Here is a 21,281-nt window from a genome sequence, read left to right on the forward strand (position 1 = left end):
ATGTCCTAGGTCATCATCTCTTCTTTTATCAAGCAAAGCTATATCCATTTTGCACACCTTTCCTTGTTTAAAGATTGTTATCCTTCATCCAAGGATCCCTATTTCACTTATACATACATACATACATACATACATACATGCATACATGCATGCATACATACATACATACATAGGGATCCTTGGATGAAGGATATGTTGGAAATGTAAGAGGAGTAACTGAGAGGGGAGGGGTGAATCAGTTAATACAAAAACAAATCTTAGATCCCTTAGATGTCAATACAAATCAAAATCAAAACTCTGCTGAAAGTGAAGTACTGCTATAACTCAACAATCACTGAAATATTTACCTCTTAATATGTCTAGTGCCCTTAATTAACTTAGTTGTAGAAACAGAAAGAAAATAACATGAACACATGGGACACTAGGATTTAACTTGGGAACCCAATTTGAGAAAAAACACCAATTGCAACTAGTTGCTATTTTCCACTCTTCTGAAGTGAGCCTTGTTAGGGGCTAACCCTATCAAAAGTTACAAAACACACTATCAGGTGTGACCCTGTTAAAGGATTTAAATCACCCTATTAGGAGTGGCCTTATTAGAGGTCTTTAGACACTTCAATCTAGAAATACTACCTTGTTAGAGGATTTGGAAAATAGTTGTTAAGCTAACTCTATTAAGAGATTTGATTCAATGCTACAATTATTAGAGAGTAACAATGATATGACCTAATTGCTGATGCAATTGTATTGCTAATTTTAGATCTATATTTTGGCTTGAATACTTGATCCTTCTTGATCAGATAAAACTTTGCAGCTCAGTCAACTTAGGATACTTTGCTATCCTTCTAATTTGATTCGCTTCCTTGATTTATCTTTTTAATCCCATGCTTCACTACTTTCAATCCCACAACTTGACCCTATACTTGTATCATTTACCTTGTCAAGTTAGCTTGAATACACTTTCAAATATTCAATATTCATCCTTTAAGTCAGCTAGACTTAACAAATAAATTCATCAAATTAAATATGTTGACTCAAGAAAATCCTTCATTAGCCAACCCAACTTGGTAAACACTAACTCAAAAAAGACTTTCTTCAGATTTCCTTTAGTAACTGAGTGAACTCGGTTAACACTGCATCTTGAATTGAATTCCCTTTGGTAACCAAGTGAGCTTGGTTAAAACTAGTTCCTTTCCCACTTCTCTTTGGTTCCTGAGTGAACTCGGTAGACACTGACTTCCTGCAAACTTCCTTTGGTGCCCGAGTGAACTCGATAGATACTGACTCTAAACTTGATTATCTCTAGAATGCTTGACAGATACTAGAAACTATCTTTATCGCCTGAGTGAGCTCAACAAACATTGACTGGTAAAGATTTGACATTTTGTGTAATATCAAAGACAATTTACAATTGAAGAATTATTTTCAACAGGATAACAATTTGCAAACAAGGGAAGGTGTGCATAACGGATATAGATTTTCTTGATAAAAGAAGAGATGATGACCTAGGACATGCACCTCTTGCAAAAGAGAGAATCCTCAGTCAAGAAAAAATTCTTTATGAAGAAAAGAACAATGTCACATAATGAATGAATTCCACATAATATTTAAGAAAGTAGATCCATAGAAAAAGAAAGATAAAGAATGTACAAAGGCCTTTGTCCCCCGAGCATGAGACAATAAGGGAAATCCGTAGTAGATTATGTAATGAAGTGTTGAAGATATAAGGATGAGTCATGAGCAAAAATAAATAGTCATGCATAAAAATGAAAACATCTAATATCTATCAAGAGAAATATAATGTCATACTATAAAGAGAATAGAAGAATCTATAGAGGATTGTAGCATGCGAAGCATTAAGATTGCAGCTATAAAATATACTTTGCTAAGCATAAACACAACAAAGAAAACATACCTTCAGATTAAAATGGTCCATAAAACAATATCAATCTATAGATAGAGAAATCCATTATACTTCTAGAGAAAAGTCTCATAGAGATAAGGCATTATACAAATGTGAGTGTAGAAGAGATAACAAATTCTTTGTCTTGTGTAAGAGAGAGAGAATAAAGCATCTCAAAAAGAAGAAACAAAAAGAGATATCTTGCCCCCCAAGTGAGAGACAAGGGAAATGAACCTATTGGGAAATTCCAAGGACACGTTATCTAATATAGTGGAGAATCTACTCCAATAGGTGAGAATGAGGACTAAGTGAAATCATGCATAAATTCTAACACCTCGTGTGTATAAGGAATAATACGCATTAGAGCCTTTTCTTTAACATACAAATGAAAATGAAAACAATTGGCAATGTTATGATCATCATTATAATGAAAGGGACAAGAATACACAAAGAGACAATCTTCAAGAGGTATAGGAGATTTATTTGATTCAACAAAAACTATTTGAATATACACCTTTAAAGTCAAATCTCAACGAGTCTTAGGATAATCAAAGTCAAGAGTGGGTAAGAGAAGATGAAAAGGAGGTTGTCTATAATATTATTGCACTATATTAGAAAGAGAATATCCAAGACCATGTTAATTAATCTTAGAAGACACATGAATAGTATTTCTTAGACCCTGTTCATTAATACAGAGTCCTCAACTAATGTAACCATATTGAACAACCATGTGATAACGTTTAGGATAATTATTTGTTAAATCTTCAACAAGAGGAGATTTTTTATTAGAATTGTGTGCAAAGGTGGTGTAAGGAATGATAACAGGAGGAGGAACAAAAGGGGCCTTATATTTTCCCCTATTACAAGTAAATAAGCTCCTCAAGGAAGGTAGAAACATCCTCATTGTAAATTAAAGTCTGAGCTTGAACATACGTGGAAGAGGTGCTAGGAGATGAAGAAGAGAAGGAGGATTAGGAGGAGGAACATCCTCAAGTGGGGTTCTCACATAATCCAAAGAGATAATAAGCCAATCGCATATAGAGCTAAGTACTATTTTGAAAGAAGACAAAGTTATATTTTTCATTCTCACAATAGCATAAGTAAGGAAAGCATGAAGAGCCATAAACATTAGAAAATGCATAAAAACTCTCATAAACAACACAAGTGCTATAAAGAAATGCAACAAATAGAATGTTGAAAAAGATAACCATACACAAAAAAATCTTCATGATGCAAGATGTATGCAGCCCAAAGAAGAATCTAAATCTAATGTACTAATAAGGAAGAAGATGACCAAGAAGGATCTAACTCCAAGATTAAACAAGAGTGTGTCGAGTTTACCAATTAATGTAGGGTGGGGGAATGGAAGCAAACCCACCCTACATAAATGAGAAGGGGAAATGCCAAGACCCACCCCTTTTGATTAGGTTTGATTGACATAAGGAGTATCAATACAAAACCTAATGGATAAAGGAAAAAATGGCTTGTTTTTATTTCCCTCTCACCCCCACCTTAAGAGGATTTAGGTAAAGATATATGTAATGAAGGTAATGCTGAAATGGAGAGTATGAAAATAAAAGGAAGAAGATAATACCTTGTAGAACACAAACCTGAAAATCTGCTATCGAATGATGTAGGAAGCTATTGTAATATAAGATCTAGGTTGAAATCTATGAGACAGACAAAATTGAGATGTCTTTTGATGATCTGTCAGGGGCAAACTAGTGCATCAGGGGGCTGTGTGACCTTAATTGACTGTGAGCAATGTTGATTCTGATTTTGTAATTTGAAAGAAAGTTAAAAATAGTATCCAAATCTACAACACATTCATCAATTCAAGATTTGAAACCTATAAAATAAAGGGATTGTTTGTTTGTTGTCTAGGGAGGGATGGGGGTTTCCTTGGTCAAACCCTAGTTTAGGAATTAACCTTGAATTGAAATGATAAAAATAGAATGCTAGCAAGCAGTAGTGATAGATGTAACATGAAGTAATGTAAATCTATGAATATGATCTTGAATTTGGAATATAATCAAGTATGTAGATGTAATAGCTTTGACTCAACTTCAAAAACCCTAGAAAGGAAATCAAAGTGAAACCAAAACCTTCTTGAATGTATGTGCTTGAAATCTATCTTTGTATATTATTAGAGAAGATGAAACAAAGGACCTTGAATGTATGAAGGGAGATATTGAATGTTGAAATTACAATGGAAAATCTAGCATAAACTCCTCTTGAATGCATAAATCCTTGATCTTCAATTGAAGAGACCTTGAATGCTTTGGATACAACTTGAAAAATTGGATGCTTGAACGCTTAAACTTGAGGATGTAATTTCTTGTGGATGCTTGGATATGATATGAAAAATGGAGCAAATGGAGGGGTTTACATAGAGATTATAATTGACTAACTCCCACAAGCCAACTGTCATAGAAGTTAAAATCCATATCCGAAACATGGGGCCTGAAGAAAAGGGACTGAAATAGGGCTTCATCAGGGGTGCAATGCACCCCTAATTGGCCCATTAGGGGTGTAGTCTGCCCCTAAATCATTAGGGGTGCAATGTGACCTTGATTATTAGGTGCACAAACCTCGGGAATTATCTGGGGACCCCAAAATAGATCTAAAATCTAAAAATCATGTTTAGATTATGAGGAAACCCTATCTGTGCGAAGAGTAGATTCCAAGTTAAAAGGTGGATGGAAAGGAAGGATCTAGGAGAAATAGAGCCTACCTTGAGCTTATCACCATGAAAATAGGAGCTTTAAAGAGGATCTATTAGGTTTTACCCTAATTCTACCTAGGAGAAAGGATGTAAAAGGGAAGAAACAATGAAAGAGAGGGTGAGATTGACCATCTCACATTAAATAGATGCTAAACCTTCATTAAATTAGAGTGCTTCCAATTTAAGATGGTACACATCCATAATTAGAGAACATGATTTAAGGATCACTTGTTACTCATTATAAGGGTTGTTGGCTGAAAAAGAAGAGAAAAATAATTGTTATCTAGAGGAAGAGCCAGGATGCCATTGTTGTTGCAATTATGTGAACCGAAGATCTTAAATAGACAAGATTAGTCATGAACAGTGTGCAATAGTAGATAGGTGCAAAGTGTGCAAGAGGAAAAAGGATAGAGAACAAAGAAAGATCACCCAAGCCAGAACACAAGTGGAAGATTAGAGAATCTTCAAGAAGCCACAATAGATGATCTACTAGGAAAGGTGTGCCAAATATTTAGATCTAATACTTTAGTTTTCTTTCTAACCATAGCATCTATTGTAATCCTTTGACATCTATAGTTAGAGAACATGATTGAAGGATCACCTATTACTTACTGTAAGAGTTGTTGGTTGAAAAAGGAGAGAAGAAGATTGTTATCTAGAGGAAGAACCAAAGATGTCATTGTTATTGCAACTATGTAAACCCAAGAACTTAAATAAACAATGTTAGTTGTGAACAATGTGCAATGATAGACAGGTGTGAATTGTACAAGAGGAAAAAGGGTAGAGAGGAGAGAAAGATCACCCAAGCCAGAGCAGAAGTGGAAGATCAAAGAATCTTCAAGAAGCCATAGTAGATGATCTACCAGGCAAGGTGTGCTAGATATTTAGATCTAATACTTTGGTTTTCTTTTTAACCATAGTATCTAGTGTAATCCTTTGACATGGAAGACTTTTAATAAGTCTTTGAAATCCTCTAACAAGGTATCTCTTAGAAAGAGATCTAAATCCTCTAACAAGGTAGCCTTAATAGGTTGTTGTAATTCTAAAAGGTTACTGATATTCCTAACAATATGTGTTCTTAGAAAGAACATATGTAAGCCTTTAATAGAGTGCCATTTTCTTGCAAGGAAAGGCTTGTGGGTATATTACTCCCATTGTGATTTTCACCCTCACACTCAGGGTTTTCACATAACTTTTTTTGTGTTATTAATGTATGCTTTTGTGTGGAATATTGTATGGTTTTATTATATATCATTTATCATTTACCTAATAGTTAAAGAGGTAGTAATAAAGTGTAACATATAAAGCTTGGTTCATTACTTGATATATTTTGTAAAATTTTGTGTACTGATTCACCTTCCCTCTTAGTATTGTTTGGGACCAACATCTTTCCATCTCCTTTTGGATGAGAGTTTTTCCCATGAGGTTTTCTTTGTTTATCCACTTTACAAAGATTTATTTGTGATTGGTTACCTCATCAAGCCATGTTTTCAGGACCCAAGTTTTCTTTCAACGTTGTAGTTTTCTTGATTTTCATGCATTGATTGTAGTTGCATTGTTGATCATCTTAAGGGGCGTATTATAATAAATAAATCATTAAGTCATCTTGCCTTATTTATTAAGTTATTTACTTCTCTCTTAAGGTATCACATTATGCATTAGTAATATTTGATAATTATATTAATCATTAAATGTTTTCTTTTTGGGGGTTTCCTCATTTTAGGTTACCCCAATCTCCTATATAAGGATTGATCATTTTATCTTTTATTAATTCATTTTGATTTGATGATATAATTTTTCATGTTTTTAGAGCCCAAACCTTTCTTTGTTATTCCATTCTTCTTGGTGACAAGTTATCTTTGCATGCATATGATCTTGGCTTCATGAAGTTGGATTGACAACTTCTACAGTTATATGTCTGGTTACATTGATATTTAATTGATGTCTGCCTATAGTGATATTTTAATGATGATGTGATATTTATATTGATTATTGGATGATATTGGTTCCTTCCCAAATATATTCTAACCATGATTACTTATTGTTTTTGGTTTCAGAGATGGTTTTGACAGTGGTGATGTTTATACAAATGATTTTGATAGTGGTGGTGTTTTGACAGTGTTGTTTTGTATATTTTGGCAGTAATGGTTTCAGAGATGGTTTTGATAGTTTTGAATGTTTTGTGACAATGATGGTTTTTGGCAGTGATTCTCTTGTTAGTATGATACTAGTTTGATCATTTCTCATCAACACAAAAAATTCTATCATGGCATGACAATTATATTTTGTTTCAATTACAAGTGCTTTCTCATTTGGCTTGACATGTCACAAGTGTTTTCATTTAGGATGATGTACTACAAAGCCTTTTCGTGCAACTAAACTATAACATTTTGAATTCACTGATGGAAGATATTTTTTTGCTATCAAGGACAAAGGGGGAGTTTGTTGAGATTTTTTTAATCTTTGATGATACATCATCTTGAAAGAGCAACTTGTTTGATGATTTGCAAAGTTTTATATGCAATTTTTGTCATCGACATTCTTAATGGGTAAGTTGTATTGTGGCGAAGGTGACAAAGTATATTTTTGTGTGGGAAAATGTTTTAGTGGTAACATGATATAAAGCCATGACGCAAAATTTACTTGGACATTGTGGTTCCACATGGTCATTCTTATATTGGAAAACCTCACTAAACCTTCATTTTTATTTTGGGCATTTTGGTAAGAATGAAAAAGTGAAAAGAAAAGAAAGAAGTTTGTTTAGTTTCTCAGACCCTAAGCTCAAACAACTGCCATAGTCACTGAGAAAGTATTTCAAGGGAGGTTATTTATGTTTAGATTCTTATGGGTTTTAGTTATACTAATATACATTCTTCAATAGATTAAATGACGGTTTCACTAATGAGATTAGTGGGATTTTTGGCACAAATTCAACAAATTTTTTTTATAAAAAAGACTTCTTGGGTATTTTCATTCCAATTTGTTTATTGAAAGAATCAAAGTAGTCATAAAATGAAATGTTGCTTAGTTTCTTAATAATTCATTTAAAAGTTAACATACATTTTGTTAAGAGGAAGATATCACTGTCAATTTTGCTTTAGTTAAGAAGGTATTTTTGTAAAAGAAATTGCAGAAGGTTTTATTTAGTTTGGTGACAATGAAGGTCTCATGGGCTCAAAAAGTTTACTACGATTTTTGAGAATGTTTTATTGTTAAATTTATACTATAATCTTATAATCATAATAAATCCTAGAAGGGTTTTAGGACTCTATTCAAGGGTCACCATGGAAGATTTAGTTACCTTCATAAACATGTTATTATCTACACATTATTTAGGTGAAAATTTGAAAGTTGTTTGTTTCACTAGTTAAGAAATACTATAGGTGATTACCCCAACTCAGGGTTTCTTATGAAGATTCTTATGAAGATTCTTTTTAAGATAATTTTCACAAACATTTTTTGGTAATTAGTCAAAATGGCTCATATTGGTATGGAAGCATACATTTAAGGCGGGATGTGTGATCTTCAATTATCATAAGGTTTTTGGAACAAGTGGAAAATCACTTGTAAAATTTAGTTGTAAAAGTGACAGTTAATTTTTCAATTGTGGTTTGACCACTGTTTATCTGGGAATATAGGTATGTACATTGTGAATAGGGTGTGTGTCTATGTGTCTAGGTAAATAGCTTAATCTGTGTTGGATTCATTAAGTATCTTTTGATGACAATTTGTTATTGATCTTATGATTGCAAAGTATCAATGCGTTTGTGAGGTCACTAGCATTTCAATGTTGTAACAATTGTGACTTGGGTAGGGGTTGGTGCTCCTTGTAGTAGTTGCTTCAAAATAGATTGTAATGTATTGGTGATCTTTGAATCTATACAGATACAAACTTTTGGAGTGATTTTTATCCCTATGACAAAACCATATAGATTTTGAGGGTTCTCATTCAACACAAATTTTATGATATGCATCTTCATTCTTTCATGCATTTGAAATTTATTTGCACGCTCAACTACCTTGGACTACCTTGTTCTTTCAATTTTAAAACCCTGGAGTCAACATATCTTTTTTTTTCTAAAACCATTAATATTTCTATTTCTTATTAAACTGAGAAGCACAATTTAGTCTTGTCCATTACCTATATTAAATGATCACTCAAATTTCTATAAAAAGGAAAATGATTTTGCATCTTAGATTAACAGTTTTTATATGCATACATTCTGGAAATAAGTTTCAAAAGTCATCAAGGTTGCTAAGTTCTTGTTCAATCTGACTCACTCCCCCAATAGTGAATCCACTTCCAACATATATTGATTAGTCAATGAGAAGTGAAAAGAATGATGACGTTTAATTTTTTTACAGTAGTAGTTCCTAAAAACATGAAACATAGACATAATAAAACCGTCATATAACTACATCAATTAGGGTCCGTTTGGTTCTTGGAATATGACAGGAATTGGCTTTTTGAAAATCTGGATTTGAAAATTTGTGCGTTTGTTTCAAAATTTGCAAAAAGGAATTAGCATATGAGACTTCCAATTTTGCCTCAAAACCAGGTTTTCCAACTTCCTAAAAAAAGTAGGAATTGAAAATCAAAACTTGGTTTTGTTTTTTAAGGGGTGTAAAAACAATAGATTGGACTACTTTTTGAAATTTACCTTCAACTCCAAGCTTACGCATAAAAAAGTGTCTTCAGACACATCTTCCAAGTGAAACAAACGATTTCAGTAAAATCCCAAAAATTGAAATGAAGATATACAAAACCTTGATTTGGCTAAACCAAAGTTTGTAGAAATCTATATTTTTTAAATTCCAATAACCAAACGAACCCTTAAGTAACTTCCTCTCCCCATCTTGTGGGAGGACACGGCGAAAGGTCAACTCATACTGGTATACTGTCTACACTCAAAAAGTACCAATACCCAAAATTGACGGGGATCATATGATGTCCAGACATTTTCGATTGCTACCCCTTTTCATACCCACTTTGTCAGTCTATTATTTTTTTTGGAACGTGGTCAATGACTCTTCCTCTTTGCTTCATACCCACTTTCCTCTTACTTTGTGAAGGATGACCTTGAATTCTTTAGTAATCAGGTGTTTTCTTCTTAAGCTCAGGGGACGCTTGGGATTGTGAAACAAGTAGGGGGAGTTGTTTGTTGAGTAGAAGCAGCGGCTATGCACTCTACCATCTCAAGGAGTGTGGGGGGGATCAGGAGACAGAAATATGGAATTATATATGCCCATTACAAAGCTTACAAAAACACAGCCGCATCACAAGCTGAAGGAACTGGTAATGAGCTACAAAAGCCTCATATAGGTGCCAAGATCCAACCCAAAGAAGATATTCAGCCTCCCCAATCTATTGGGCAAGTCAATGACAAGGATAATAAATTGGTATATAACAGCTATTGGGGGATAGCTCCTACTGGTATAAAAAGAGAGGATGGATCTCCTTGGCCATGGAAATGCTTTAAAGTGAGTTCAGCTTTTGTTTTCATTTATATAAAAAAATTATTAGAGAAGTCTAGATTTAAATCTTTTTGGCTGAAGTTAAGGATTCAGTGTACTCATTTTATCAAGATCTTGTAGTTTCATTCTTTCGATCATACTTCAAAGGGTTTTGATCTTTAACGGATCACATAATCAAGTGACATATATGGCATAATCAGCTGCAAATTCTTGATGCAAGGCGTAATACAGTTATATATCATAACCTTCACAGTTATACTCAATCAATTGAACTACGTACTACAACCTCACAAGTCATATTAATATCATAATCCTCACCAATTGTACTCGGCAAATTGAATTATAACGTAATATACCTTTTAAATTATAAAATCAAATTTCGTTACTGATTCTTAACTATCTATCTTCTCTAATCCTTAGGTGGTTCACATAACATTCACTGCACATGTATAGGTGTTTCTCAAAAGACACAGATTTGTTTCTATCAAGAAAATGGCTTGATCCATAAGTATGTAAACGTTGATGACTGTTGGGATTTGCTATATGCATAAATTTCAAAGATCTTCTTGGTACTCACTGCATCTAAGTAATTCTAAGTGATTAAGGTTGTATTCTCTATGAAGTGTCTTGATTTGATATTGGGTTGCAGCCTTGGGAAACGTATACTCCCGATGTGAACATAGATCTGTCAAAACACCACGTGCCCAAGCTGTTTGTGGATAAAGTTGCCTACTGGACAGTTAAAAGCCTCAGGGTGCCAACAGATGTGTTCTTTCAGGTACGAGCATCAGCATTTTAGTGAGTCTCGTAAATCTTGGGACTAAGTGCAATCAAGTTTTTGTCAAAAGCTGTGAAATTTTCATGTATATTAATTTTTTGAATTTGATTATGTAAGCACAATTTCTCTAAACAATGTAGATTATTGATCTTCGGGATTCAGGTACGATACACCACTAAATATATGAAAAAATATTATGTTCTGGAAACTGTTGGCAAAACTAATGGTTAACGATATTTTTTTGAGATTAGTGACATGGCTTGTCCATCTTCTCTATAAGTGTAGTGGTTGTATCAGATATTGATAGATCAATCTTTTGATACAAGAACAATCCCATTTTGTAACAAATGATATCAAAATTTGATTACAGGAGTTGGTTTACTAATTGCCCAAGCCTATTCTAGCCTTTCAGAATGATCGCCTCCATAAATTACTTTGTTTCTAACCCCTCGACATGATAATGTAAATTCACATCAGCAACCTGGGCTTAACTAATGGCACTATTACCTCGGTCAATCTACATGTAAATGAATAAATTCATTCAAATAAATCAACTCTAAGTGAAGCACATATTTTAATTTGAAAATTTTCCATTCAATGATGTGGATCATTTTGAGGTCTGGGTAAAATGCTTTGTTTATTTTCAATTTTTTTGCTCTTCTGTGTTATGATGATGGATCATGTAATATGATTCTAAACGTTGATGCTAAAAACTATCACACAATTGATCCTAGAAGAGAAAATAATCAACTAATATGAATTGTAGAAATCTGACGAACTTAGTTACATATAGATTTGTATATACCCAGATTCGATTGCAAGCACTTACTAGTTATAGCTTGCTATTTCAATTCCAAATAGTTACTTCCTGATTACAGAATTGAATGTGGTGGATATAGGCTTGATTTGGTGTAGAAGTAGTTATGATAATTAGTTGTAATGTGGGGTTGCAGAGGAGGTTTGGTTGCAGGGCGATGATGCTGGAAACAGTGGCTGCTGTGCCAGGAATGGTGGGAGAAATGCTTCTACACTTGAAATCACTCAGAAAGTTTGAGCATAGCGGTGGATGGATAAAGGCCCTGCTGGAAGAAGCTGAAAATGAAAGAATGCATCTCATGACAATGGTAGAGGTTGTCAAACCAAAGTGGTATGAGCGGGCATTGGTTTTGACTGTTCAAGGAGTGTTCTTCAATTTCTTTTTTCTGCTCTACTTGGCTTCTCCTAAATTGGCTCACAGAATAGTGGGATATCTTGAAGAGGAGGCCATCCATTCCTACACTGAATTCCTCAAAGACCTTGACAACGGTCACATTGAAAATGTTGCTGCACCTGCCATAGCTATTGATTACTGGAGGCTCTCCAAAGATGCAACTCTCAGGGATGTCGTCATTGTTATCAGGGCTGATGAAGCTCACCATAGAGATGTTAATCACTTTGCATCTGTAAGTTAAATAATTCTCTCGATCTTGCAAAAATAAATGTTTTTTTTTCAGCTGAATTTTTTTTGGATTAAAATTGATTTTAACCAAGCTCATCTTTGCGAACACTCTTTTCTAAGGTGTTCTATACTCTTGGAAATAAGTTACATTTGAATTGACAGTGAGGTAGTCAAGAGGGTAGTTTGGGTCGTGTAGAAATTCCAAAAGCAAATAGAAGGTTCTACGTTAGAGTCCTAACTTGTTCAGATAAGCATCAACACAATAAGTGGTATCAGAACCAGGCTAGAAGAGTCCTAACTTGTTCAGATAAGCATCAACAAAATAACTGGTATCAGAACCAGGCTAGAAACCCTAAATAAGTGGTATCAGAACCAGGCTAGAAACCCTAAATAACTGGTATTGGAAATAAGTCACATTTATAGACACATATATTAGATTAGGCTTTATTAAAGGACCTAGCCATATTCTAATGCCCCTATTGCAGTTACGATAATATATGAGTCTGATTTAATTTAATTTTTTTTTATCATGTGAAATACTTTTAATCCAGAGTTATATGACATATAAGAGATCTTATCTATATTTATCAATTCTGAGATTCAAACTTGTCAGCATATTAGACCACCAAAGGTAAAAGCGTACAATCACAATGGTGCAACAAGAGTCTGATCTTGATGATCACAATGACAACATCATCAGTTAACCAACACGCTATAAAATAGACCATAGATTTGATTTTAAACTTAGATCCAGATCTTACTGGCTATTATATTTTTCATACAAAATGAATTTTTTCAAGCAAGGTACTGCCTTAGCTACCTGTTTCTTCTTAGGCTGGGTTCATAATATGCTCTTTTTTTAAAGGTCTGCTGAAATTTCCAAGCCCCTCCTGCTGTAAACTACAATGGAGCTGGAATGCTGGAGTTTGCAGACCTTAAAATTAATTTAACTACCAAACTCCTCTGGATTGATCAAGACTATTTTTTATAATTTTATGCCATTGAACTTATCTCGAATTGTCCACTTCAGCAGTTGCTTTTTAAAATTTGCATTTCTCTGTGATTATGTATTAGGTGAGGTGGAACTTTAAATCCTGATGAGATGTTTGATGTTTCAGGACATTCATTTTCAAGGAAAGCAGCTAAGCGACGCCCCAGCCCCTGTTGGATACCATTGATTTAGAGTTTACATCGACAAATCTCCTTCATTTGATTTGGATTTTAAGTTGCACGTATTAGGGAATGAAAGAATTCTTGTGTTGCAGGCCAAATTTTTAAATTGTAGCTAGACATTTAAGATTTGAAACACAATTGCAACAGAGTAAAGGTTAGTGAATTGCATCTGCATAAAAAACGTAAAGAATCAGTTAGTAATCAGAAAATTATGGAGATGAATAGTTTTTATATAATGTGCTTGCATGTACTTATTAAAATTGAGAAGAGATCGTTTTTCTTAATTCTATAAAAAATAGTTCAAAGAAAAGATTTACATCAAAGTATCCATGAGACTGTTATCATCCACCAAGTCTAACTGAAAATATCAAGACTGCCATCAAAAAGATTTAACAGCTATGCTACGGGTCAGTTTGCGCCATACAATAAAAAATAATGTGATTGAGAGTTCTGACTATCAGATACTATTAACCATAAACTAGGTCATACAACACTGAGTAAGAGAAAGAGGTTTATTATTCAACATAGTCCCTCACCAAAGAGATCTATTCACAACTGAGTAGGCACTGGCCTTTCATGCTCCATGTCCATACATGGCCATGTGCATTCTTTTAGTCACATCAAATTGTAAGTGTCAGCCGTCAGCACAGAAGTTGCTGCCGTTTTTACTTCACTGCAGTTAAAATTATTTTTATTTTTGGACATGGAGCATGAAACATATTCGGTTGTTTAGACATGGCATCGGCTATGGAGCAACATATTTGCACCGAGCCAGGCAGCTTTCCCGTCTGGTCTGCCCTGACTGTACAGTACCGTCAGGCAGCCGTGCAAAATTGTTGTCTATCTACACACATGCGCTGCCCTCACTGTCATGTCCTGAGCTGACAGTACAGTCAGCAAATAAATCATACTTTCAGCATTTAATGCGTAAAAATATAATATTAGCAATTTCATTTGGGGAGAATTTAAAATGCTGAGGTTGTATTACATTATTTTAATAGAGTCAATGTAGATAATAGAAATATAGCTCGGATAGGGGGAGAATTTAAAATGCTGACGCTGTATTACATTATTTTAAAAATATGATCATTATAATTATTTAAATGGCTATTCATTGAGTGTCTTATAATATTAAAAATATTATAACTCTTTAAAATTTTATAAAGAATTGAGTGATAAAAATTTGATATATTTTGAATGTAAACAATTGAATGTAAATTTTTTTTTATTTTAATATTTATTTTAATAATTTTTAAATGAAAGTTTATCCATAATTGAATTAAAAAACTTATTTATTAGATGTATAAATCTAATTTTTTAAGTTTTACTATTATATAGCAATAAATGTAAATGAAAAATATGAATATATTATTAAATAAATGATTTAAAATTATTATTTTCTAAAAAGTAACCTTTTTTATTTCTTGGAATATAATTTATAGATAAAAAATAATTAGTTCATTTTCTTCTTCATTGTAGAAATAAAATACAATCAAATTTTGTAATAACATTCTAACATAGAAAACATATTATAAAACATAGCAATTTTTTAAAATATAATATAGATAATTAATAAGTCTCTTAATTAATGCTAAGTTTAATATTAATAGTTAAGTTTTTTAAACAAATTTTAAAAATAGTCATTATAATTATTTTTGTTTTCAATTTTTTAATCAAATTGTTTATAAGAATTTCTTTTTTAATATACCTTTTACCCATGTTTAAAATTTTGTTTCTTTTTTACAATATAAAATTTAGTCACTTAAATTTAACATTTTCATTATATTATTATTAATAAGTGAATAAAAGTCATATATATATATATATATATATATATATATATATATATATATATATATATATATATATATATATATATATATATATATATATATAATGTTAAATTTAAGTGAATAAAATTTATACTATAAAAAGAAACAAAATTTTAAATAGGTAAACATTATATTAAAAAAGAATTCTTATAAACAATTTGATTTAAAATAATTGGAAAGAAAAATAATTATAATGATCAAATTTTTAAGATTTGTTTAAAAAACTTAACTATTATATATATAGAGTAGGTATAATTTTTTTAATTCTATGACCATACTATTGCCACGTTGTAGCACCTTTCAACGAGCTACATTTCTCCTATAAGTAATTTTTGGCTATAGACAAATGAAATGTTAGCAAACTAAAATATAAATTCACACAAAAAATGGATTTTGACTTGGAATATAAGCTTTGCATATACATCCAAAAATTGGTTTTGATTGTGAATTCAATAAAAAATCTTACAAGAATTAGTACTTTTTATTTTGATGTGCACTTTATATAAGAAAAATCATAATAAAAAATATTAGTACAACATAATCTTAAAACAAAATTAAATTTTTAATATTTTATAATTATTTTGTTTAATTTTTATCCAATAGTAATTTAATTCATGATATTATAATACATCATTTAAATACTAATTTTACATTACCTATTTTAATTAACTAAATAATTATGAAATAATACTTATAAATAATTACCATTTAAAAAAATATTCAATTATTTATAAAAGAATAATTATTATTTTTAATTCTTTTAATATTTTTTATTTTAAAACTATCTTATTTTTTTAAAAAAATTAGATGTGATTCTAAATATTCAAATTTAAAAATATTATCTATAATTTTTACACATTAAACTAGAACTTTGAAAAACTCTAGTTAAAAAAACAAAGTATGAGTCAAAAAAAAAAAAAAAACATATAGATCTTTTAAGATATGTTTTTTTTAAAAATAATTTGATTAAGCCTCTCATAGAAATATTCATAGAATGTAATGACATGAATTCCAAAATACGATCATATAAGGTTCTTGAACATTGTTTTCTTTGATTATGCAACAAATCTTGACTGTGGAATGATTCCCAAAGAGAAAATTGCGTTGAAGAAATTCAAAGATGAGAAAAATATCAATAACATCTAAATATACCACCAAATTGTTAAAAATTAATGTGTAAGGAATTAGTTTTTCTTGATAGTTTATAAGTTAACTAGACCATTTTCTATGCTTTCTAAGTTAACTAGATAGCTCTGTGCAATTTGTAGTGCCTCTCCCATTTGACTTTTGTAAGTCATCCTGATGGATGCAACCTTGATGATCTTTTGTTGTGATGGATCATGATTGTGACCTTGAGTGGTCTACACCGTTGAGGTGTTTAGATTTATGTTTCTTTATCAGCTGCGTTGATTATGCTTTTGACTGATCTTTGAGATTATGATGTGATTTTTGGTTCACTGAGGTTTGTGCCAGTGGTTACCAGGATCGATGTGGTATCATGAGGTTGTTCCGTGATTACCCTGAGATGTGGGCAGAGATTGCACTATGTTCTTTTACCATGCTACACTGGACTAGGTTCCTGTAGCAGTGGTTAGTCATGTTTATGACTGTGTTTGCTTATGTGTTTTAAATGCCTTTTTAATGCAGAGTAACCAATCATTATTAAATGCTTAGTAATTAGAATGGATTGTTCTTGTTGGATTATTTGGTTATGTGCTGCGGACATTTACCTTGTTTTATTTTGATTAGAGCGATATTTGTTACTCATGTTATGTTTACATTTGAGAGGACCCAAGGGTCAGATGCTACACTTTGATTTCCAGTATCATGGATTTTAGACTACTATGCTGTTCAGTTAATCATATTGCATGATGATGCCATTTTGAGATGACAATGTGTTTTATGATGTTATCTGGTTATCTGGTATTTGGACATACCTCTGATTTCGCTATATGATGGATTTAATGCTATGGTTATTTACTTCATTCCTGCGTTGCTATGCCTTTTGCGAACGTGAGTGATGTAAATAGATTATTTTAATATAATTAATTAAATGGTTAAATTAGGTGATTTAATGCATTTATTAAATGCTTCGGCTATGTTATTATATGCAATTGCACTTGATCGTGTTGTTTAGTGTGTAGGATTTATATCCCTGGCAGTGGCACATGGAGTTAGTGATTTAGCCTTTCATATTTTACCAATGTCGCCTTTGTATGGTCGATGTATCCTTAATTAAATGTTTAAATTAAACCTTTCGGTGATTATTAAATCCGAACTCATTTGCATCATGTGATTAGACCAGTAAGCGTGTCTGTGCATCTAGAGGTTCGCATTGTCGCGAAAGTTATTAAGGAGATTTATGTGTTTTTGGGTTTTTGGCCTTTTTAATTATTTTATTTTAATTTCTGGCAGCTTTGCCATAGATGAATTCCTATTTATAGGAATAGCCTGTTTTCGTTTGGGTCGATTCGGGGTTTAAATGGATTGGCTGGTTAAATGCCCTAATCGATTATTCACCCTAAAAGTGAATAAGTATCCAAAAAGGAATTTAATTCCTCCCTTCTCACTTTCAAATTGAAAAGTTGGAGAGTAAAACCCAAAATCCTCTTCATGAGGATTTACTGTTTTGTTCGTTGTGGGAGCTACAGGCGTGAGATCGTCGCGAGGTTGAGCTCGTTGGATCCAGCTCGGGGAAACCTTGGATTGCCGCGATTTTCAGCTACTTCTACGAGATATTTATTTTATGGTTCAGATTCCCGTTTTGCCCTTTTGGTTGTGAGGTAGGGCTTTCCTGTTTTATTGTTTCTGCTCCGTTTCTGCTTCTGTTTTTGGTAGCCATTTTTTTGGAGGCTGAGAACTAGTGTTCCCCTCCATTTTCGTATGCTAGTTCTACCCGGTTGGGCGAGTATGAACATTTCCCTGTTTTTTGAGATGAGGGTTTGGAATTTTACGCCGTTATGCTGGCCGTTTTTGCATATGGTGTCCGATTCCATTTATTTTTGGATTTTTGGGCTTTTTGAACCCAAAGGCCAAATGGGTTTTAATTTTAAAGTTTTTCAATTTTTGGAGTTTTCACCTCATTTTGCGTGCCGCCCTATTTTCTCGAGTTTTCTTGGCACATTATGGTTCCTGGACCTGGATGATCCATTTGGATATCAGTCAGACCACTATTGCACTTTTATGTTGCATTGGGATGCGTGTTGCATCCGTACTCCCGACGTTGTGTTCGGTTGAGTGATTTTATACCTGTTATGGTTTTTGTTGGACCTTTGCTTTTGTTTCATGAACGCTAGGATTCGTGTAGAATCCATACTCTCGGATTGAGGTCGGTTGAGTGAGTTCATGATGTGTGGTCTTGTTACATCATTGGGATTCGTGTAGAATCCATACTCTCGGATTGAGGCCGATTGAGTGATTTTATGATGTATGGTTTTATTGGCTTTGGGATTCATGTAGAATCCATCCTTCCTGTGTTGCTTTCAGTTGGGTGTTTTCTTTGCATTGTGTTCTCATTCCTGTCCTTGTGTTATGATCTTCGTGATGGTGGTGCGCCACACACGAGTATGTACGCGTACATTTGTTGGGTGACTTGTGAGGCCCGATCTTCCGTGGATTTGTCAAAAGTTATGATCATTGAGGTTGGGATGGGAGTATGCATGCCCACGGGCACTTGTCGTAGGATGAGCATGGGTAGGGTAGGATATCATATGGAGGGGGCTTTTATCTCGTAGCCCGACGATCATGACGCCACGGGTATGGCTGAGAGGAGCTTGAATAAGTGATAATTAAAGAAAATGTGTGACTGGTAATAAAACTTAAGATAATAAAATGGTACTTTTGTGTAATGGCCTTCCGTTGAGGGAGTTGAGCTACACAGTGTATTGGCCTTTCGTTGGGGGAGTTGAGCTACACAGATCCGAGCTTGGGCTTGTCGATGCCAAGTGACTCTCCATGATGTCAGCCCCTACTTAGTAGCCTTTTGAGTGTCTGACCAGGACCTTTACTACTTGCATTGTCTTAGGTTCTTGGTTGCAGCCATCATATTGTCTGGCGTGAGTGTTAGCCTTGGATGTTGTGCTTTATGTGTGTTTGTGGTTGGATCATTATCTCCATTAGCACGGCAGGTGTGGACCTACGGGTGCCACGTGGTTGGGAGGCATAGCTACCTTCACCACTGCTAGGGATCAGTGTATAGAGACGATCTTTTGTCCTAGTGCGACCGTTGCTAGATGTCTTCACTTGGTACTTCGGGTTCTAGAGTATGCTTTCTTGTGATTTATGCTTTCATTGGGATGCTTGTATATCATGTTTAGATGATGTTAGTTTACTTGACGCATTCCGTTATCATGATGTTTAGCATATGATTATATGATGTTATTTGATTTAGTAGTGTATCTATTGCTTACTGCTGTTTAGCATGTGATAGGTGATGTTATCTACTGTAGGATTATCTTATGCGTTATCACTAGCATGTTAAATTTTCTTATGCTGTTATTATGCATGTTTTAGTAGTGACGTCCCTATTATGACAGTACCGACGATTTGGTCGGTGGCTTGGGATGTTACACGCGGGGGATGGCTAGGACCCACGATGGTCTTATGATGCTATTGATGGTTGGGAGGAACCGCGTACTTAGTTTGGTTGTTTTGTTCCTGAGATGTATTTCCGTACATTGCAATGTTGCTTTTGTTCTCTGCAATGCTTATTTTCAGTGTGTTCTTTGCTGCTGTAGTTTAGATGGTTTGGTGTTCTTCATTCTATGTTGTTCTTGCACTCGAGTGTTCATTCCTCGAGCCTTTGTGGATCCAGTACTCCCCAGTGTGGAGGTTCTTTTGTTGGTTTTTCCCCATTTTTGAGTTCTGGAAGTGTTTTTACTTTCTATGGGCGACATTTGTTCAGCATTGTGCGACACTGATAAAGTATCGCACACTTATAGAAAGAATGTCGTACGATACTTTAAAGTGTCGCACACATTACTAGAGAAGTGTTGTACAACACTGGAAGAGTGTCGCACGACTTTATGAGAAATGTCGCACGATACTTTCCAGTATCGCACGCCTTCTTGAGAAGTGTCGCACGCAGTAAGGGAGAAGTGTCGCCCTCCCTTAGTAAAAAGTGTCGCACGGTTTTTGTGAAAAACCTGCGCATGCCATCAGCGGGCACTTTTCTTCGTGATCTGATCTTTTTGAGAGTTGATCTGGATACCCAATACCAGCAGGGCCTAGATTCCCTCGAGAAGAACCATCAGTGTTAATTTTTAGAACTCCATAGGGAGGAGGAGTCCAATGCCCATCCCGATTTACCCGACCTTTCCTTTGATGGTAGAGCTGCCTGGACATAGAAGGAAACCTTTGAGTTGCAGCCCTATCCTAAAGATGAAAATTGAGGTGATTGCATATAGCAAGATCAACCGGATCCATACCCCCATCAAGCTCACACTTCACAAGAATATTTTCCTGAAGAGAATGTGATATTTTCCACCAAAGATGCAAAACACCAAGCCGAACATCTTGGAATATGCGACGATTCCTCTCCAACCAGATATGCCAAAGCATGAAAGATGGGCTAGCAATCCAAGCAGCATGGAGAAAAGAAGACTTGGAGGGAGCAGTACCCAAGTGGGCCCAAAACTCAGGCAAAGAGGAAGCATGCCGACAAGAGCAACCCCAAGCGCTCCACCAAAGGTGCCATATCTGAGTAGAATAGGAGCAATGGAAGAATAGATGGGAGACAGACTCCTCTCCATTACCACACAAAACACAATAAGAGGGGCCCTGAAATCCACGTTTACAAAGATTATCCCAGGTAAGACAACGGTTGTGAGCCACTAGCCACATGAAAAAATTGCACTTGGACCAAGAAACTTTATTCCAAACTTGCTTCCACCAAGGGACCTCAGCATCCCCAAATAATTGTCTAGTTATCTCCTGATACCCAGTAGAGACATGATATT

At 34.0% G+C, this 21,281-nt stretch overlaps 1 protein-coding gene across 2 annotated transcripts; it reads left to right on the top strand.

The window, feature by feature from the left end:
- The first annotated feature begins 9,635 nt into the window (after positions 1-9,635).
- LOC149559424 (ubiquinol oxidase 2, mitochondrial-like) lies at positions 9,636-13,728 on the top strand. 2 transcript variants are annotated; one of them, XM_089833319.1, is made up of 4 exons: positions 9,662-10,109; positions 10,753-10,881; positions 11,835-12,323; positions 13,438-13,728. In XM_089833319.1, the coding sequence occupies exons 1-4, from the start codon at positions 9,810-9,812 to the stop codon at positions 13,495-13,497; spliced, it is 978 nt and encodes a 325-aa protein (XP_089689445.1). In that variant the 5' UTR covers positions 9,662-9,809; the 3' UTR covers positions 13,498-13,728. The 2 variants fall into 2 exon arrangements, with proteins under 2 accessions (XP_089689446.1, XP_089689445.1); XM_089833320.1 differs by lacking the exon at positions 10,753-10,881 and having other exon boundaries at positions 9,636-10,109.
- Positions 13,729-21,281: the final 7,553 nt, after the last annotated feature.

Source organism: Cupressus sempervirens, chromosome 5 (assembly GCF_028749045.1).
Source record: "Cupressus sempervirens isolate cs-2001-9-10 chromosome 5, ASM2874904v1, whole genome shotgun sequence".
NCBI classification, from domain to species: domain Eukaryota; kingdom Viridiplantae; phylum Streptophyta; class Pinopsida; order Cupressales; family Cupressaceae; genus Cupressus; species Cupressus sempervirens.

Coding starts and splice junctions, on each gene's coding strand:
- LOC149559424 (XM_089833319.1), top strand. CDS start 9,810: ATGCACTCTACCATCTCAAGGAGTGTGGGGGGGATCAGGAGACAGAAA. Junction 10,110..10,752: donor GGCCATGGAAATGCTTTAAA/GTGAGTTCAGCT, acceptor ATTGGGTTGCAG/CCTTGGGAAACGTATACTCC. Junction 10,882..11,834: donor CAACAGATGTGTTCTTTCAG/GTACGAGCATCA, acceptor GTGGGGTTGCAG/AGGAGGTTTGGTTGCAGGGC.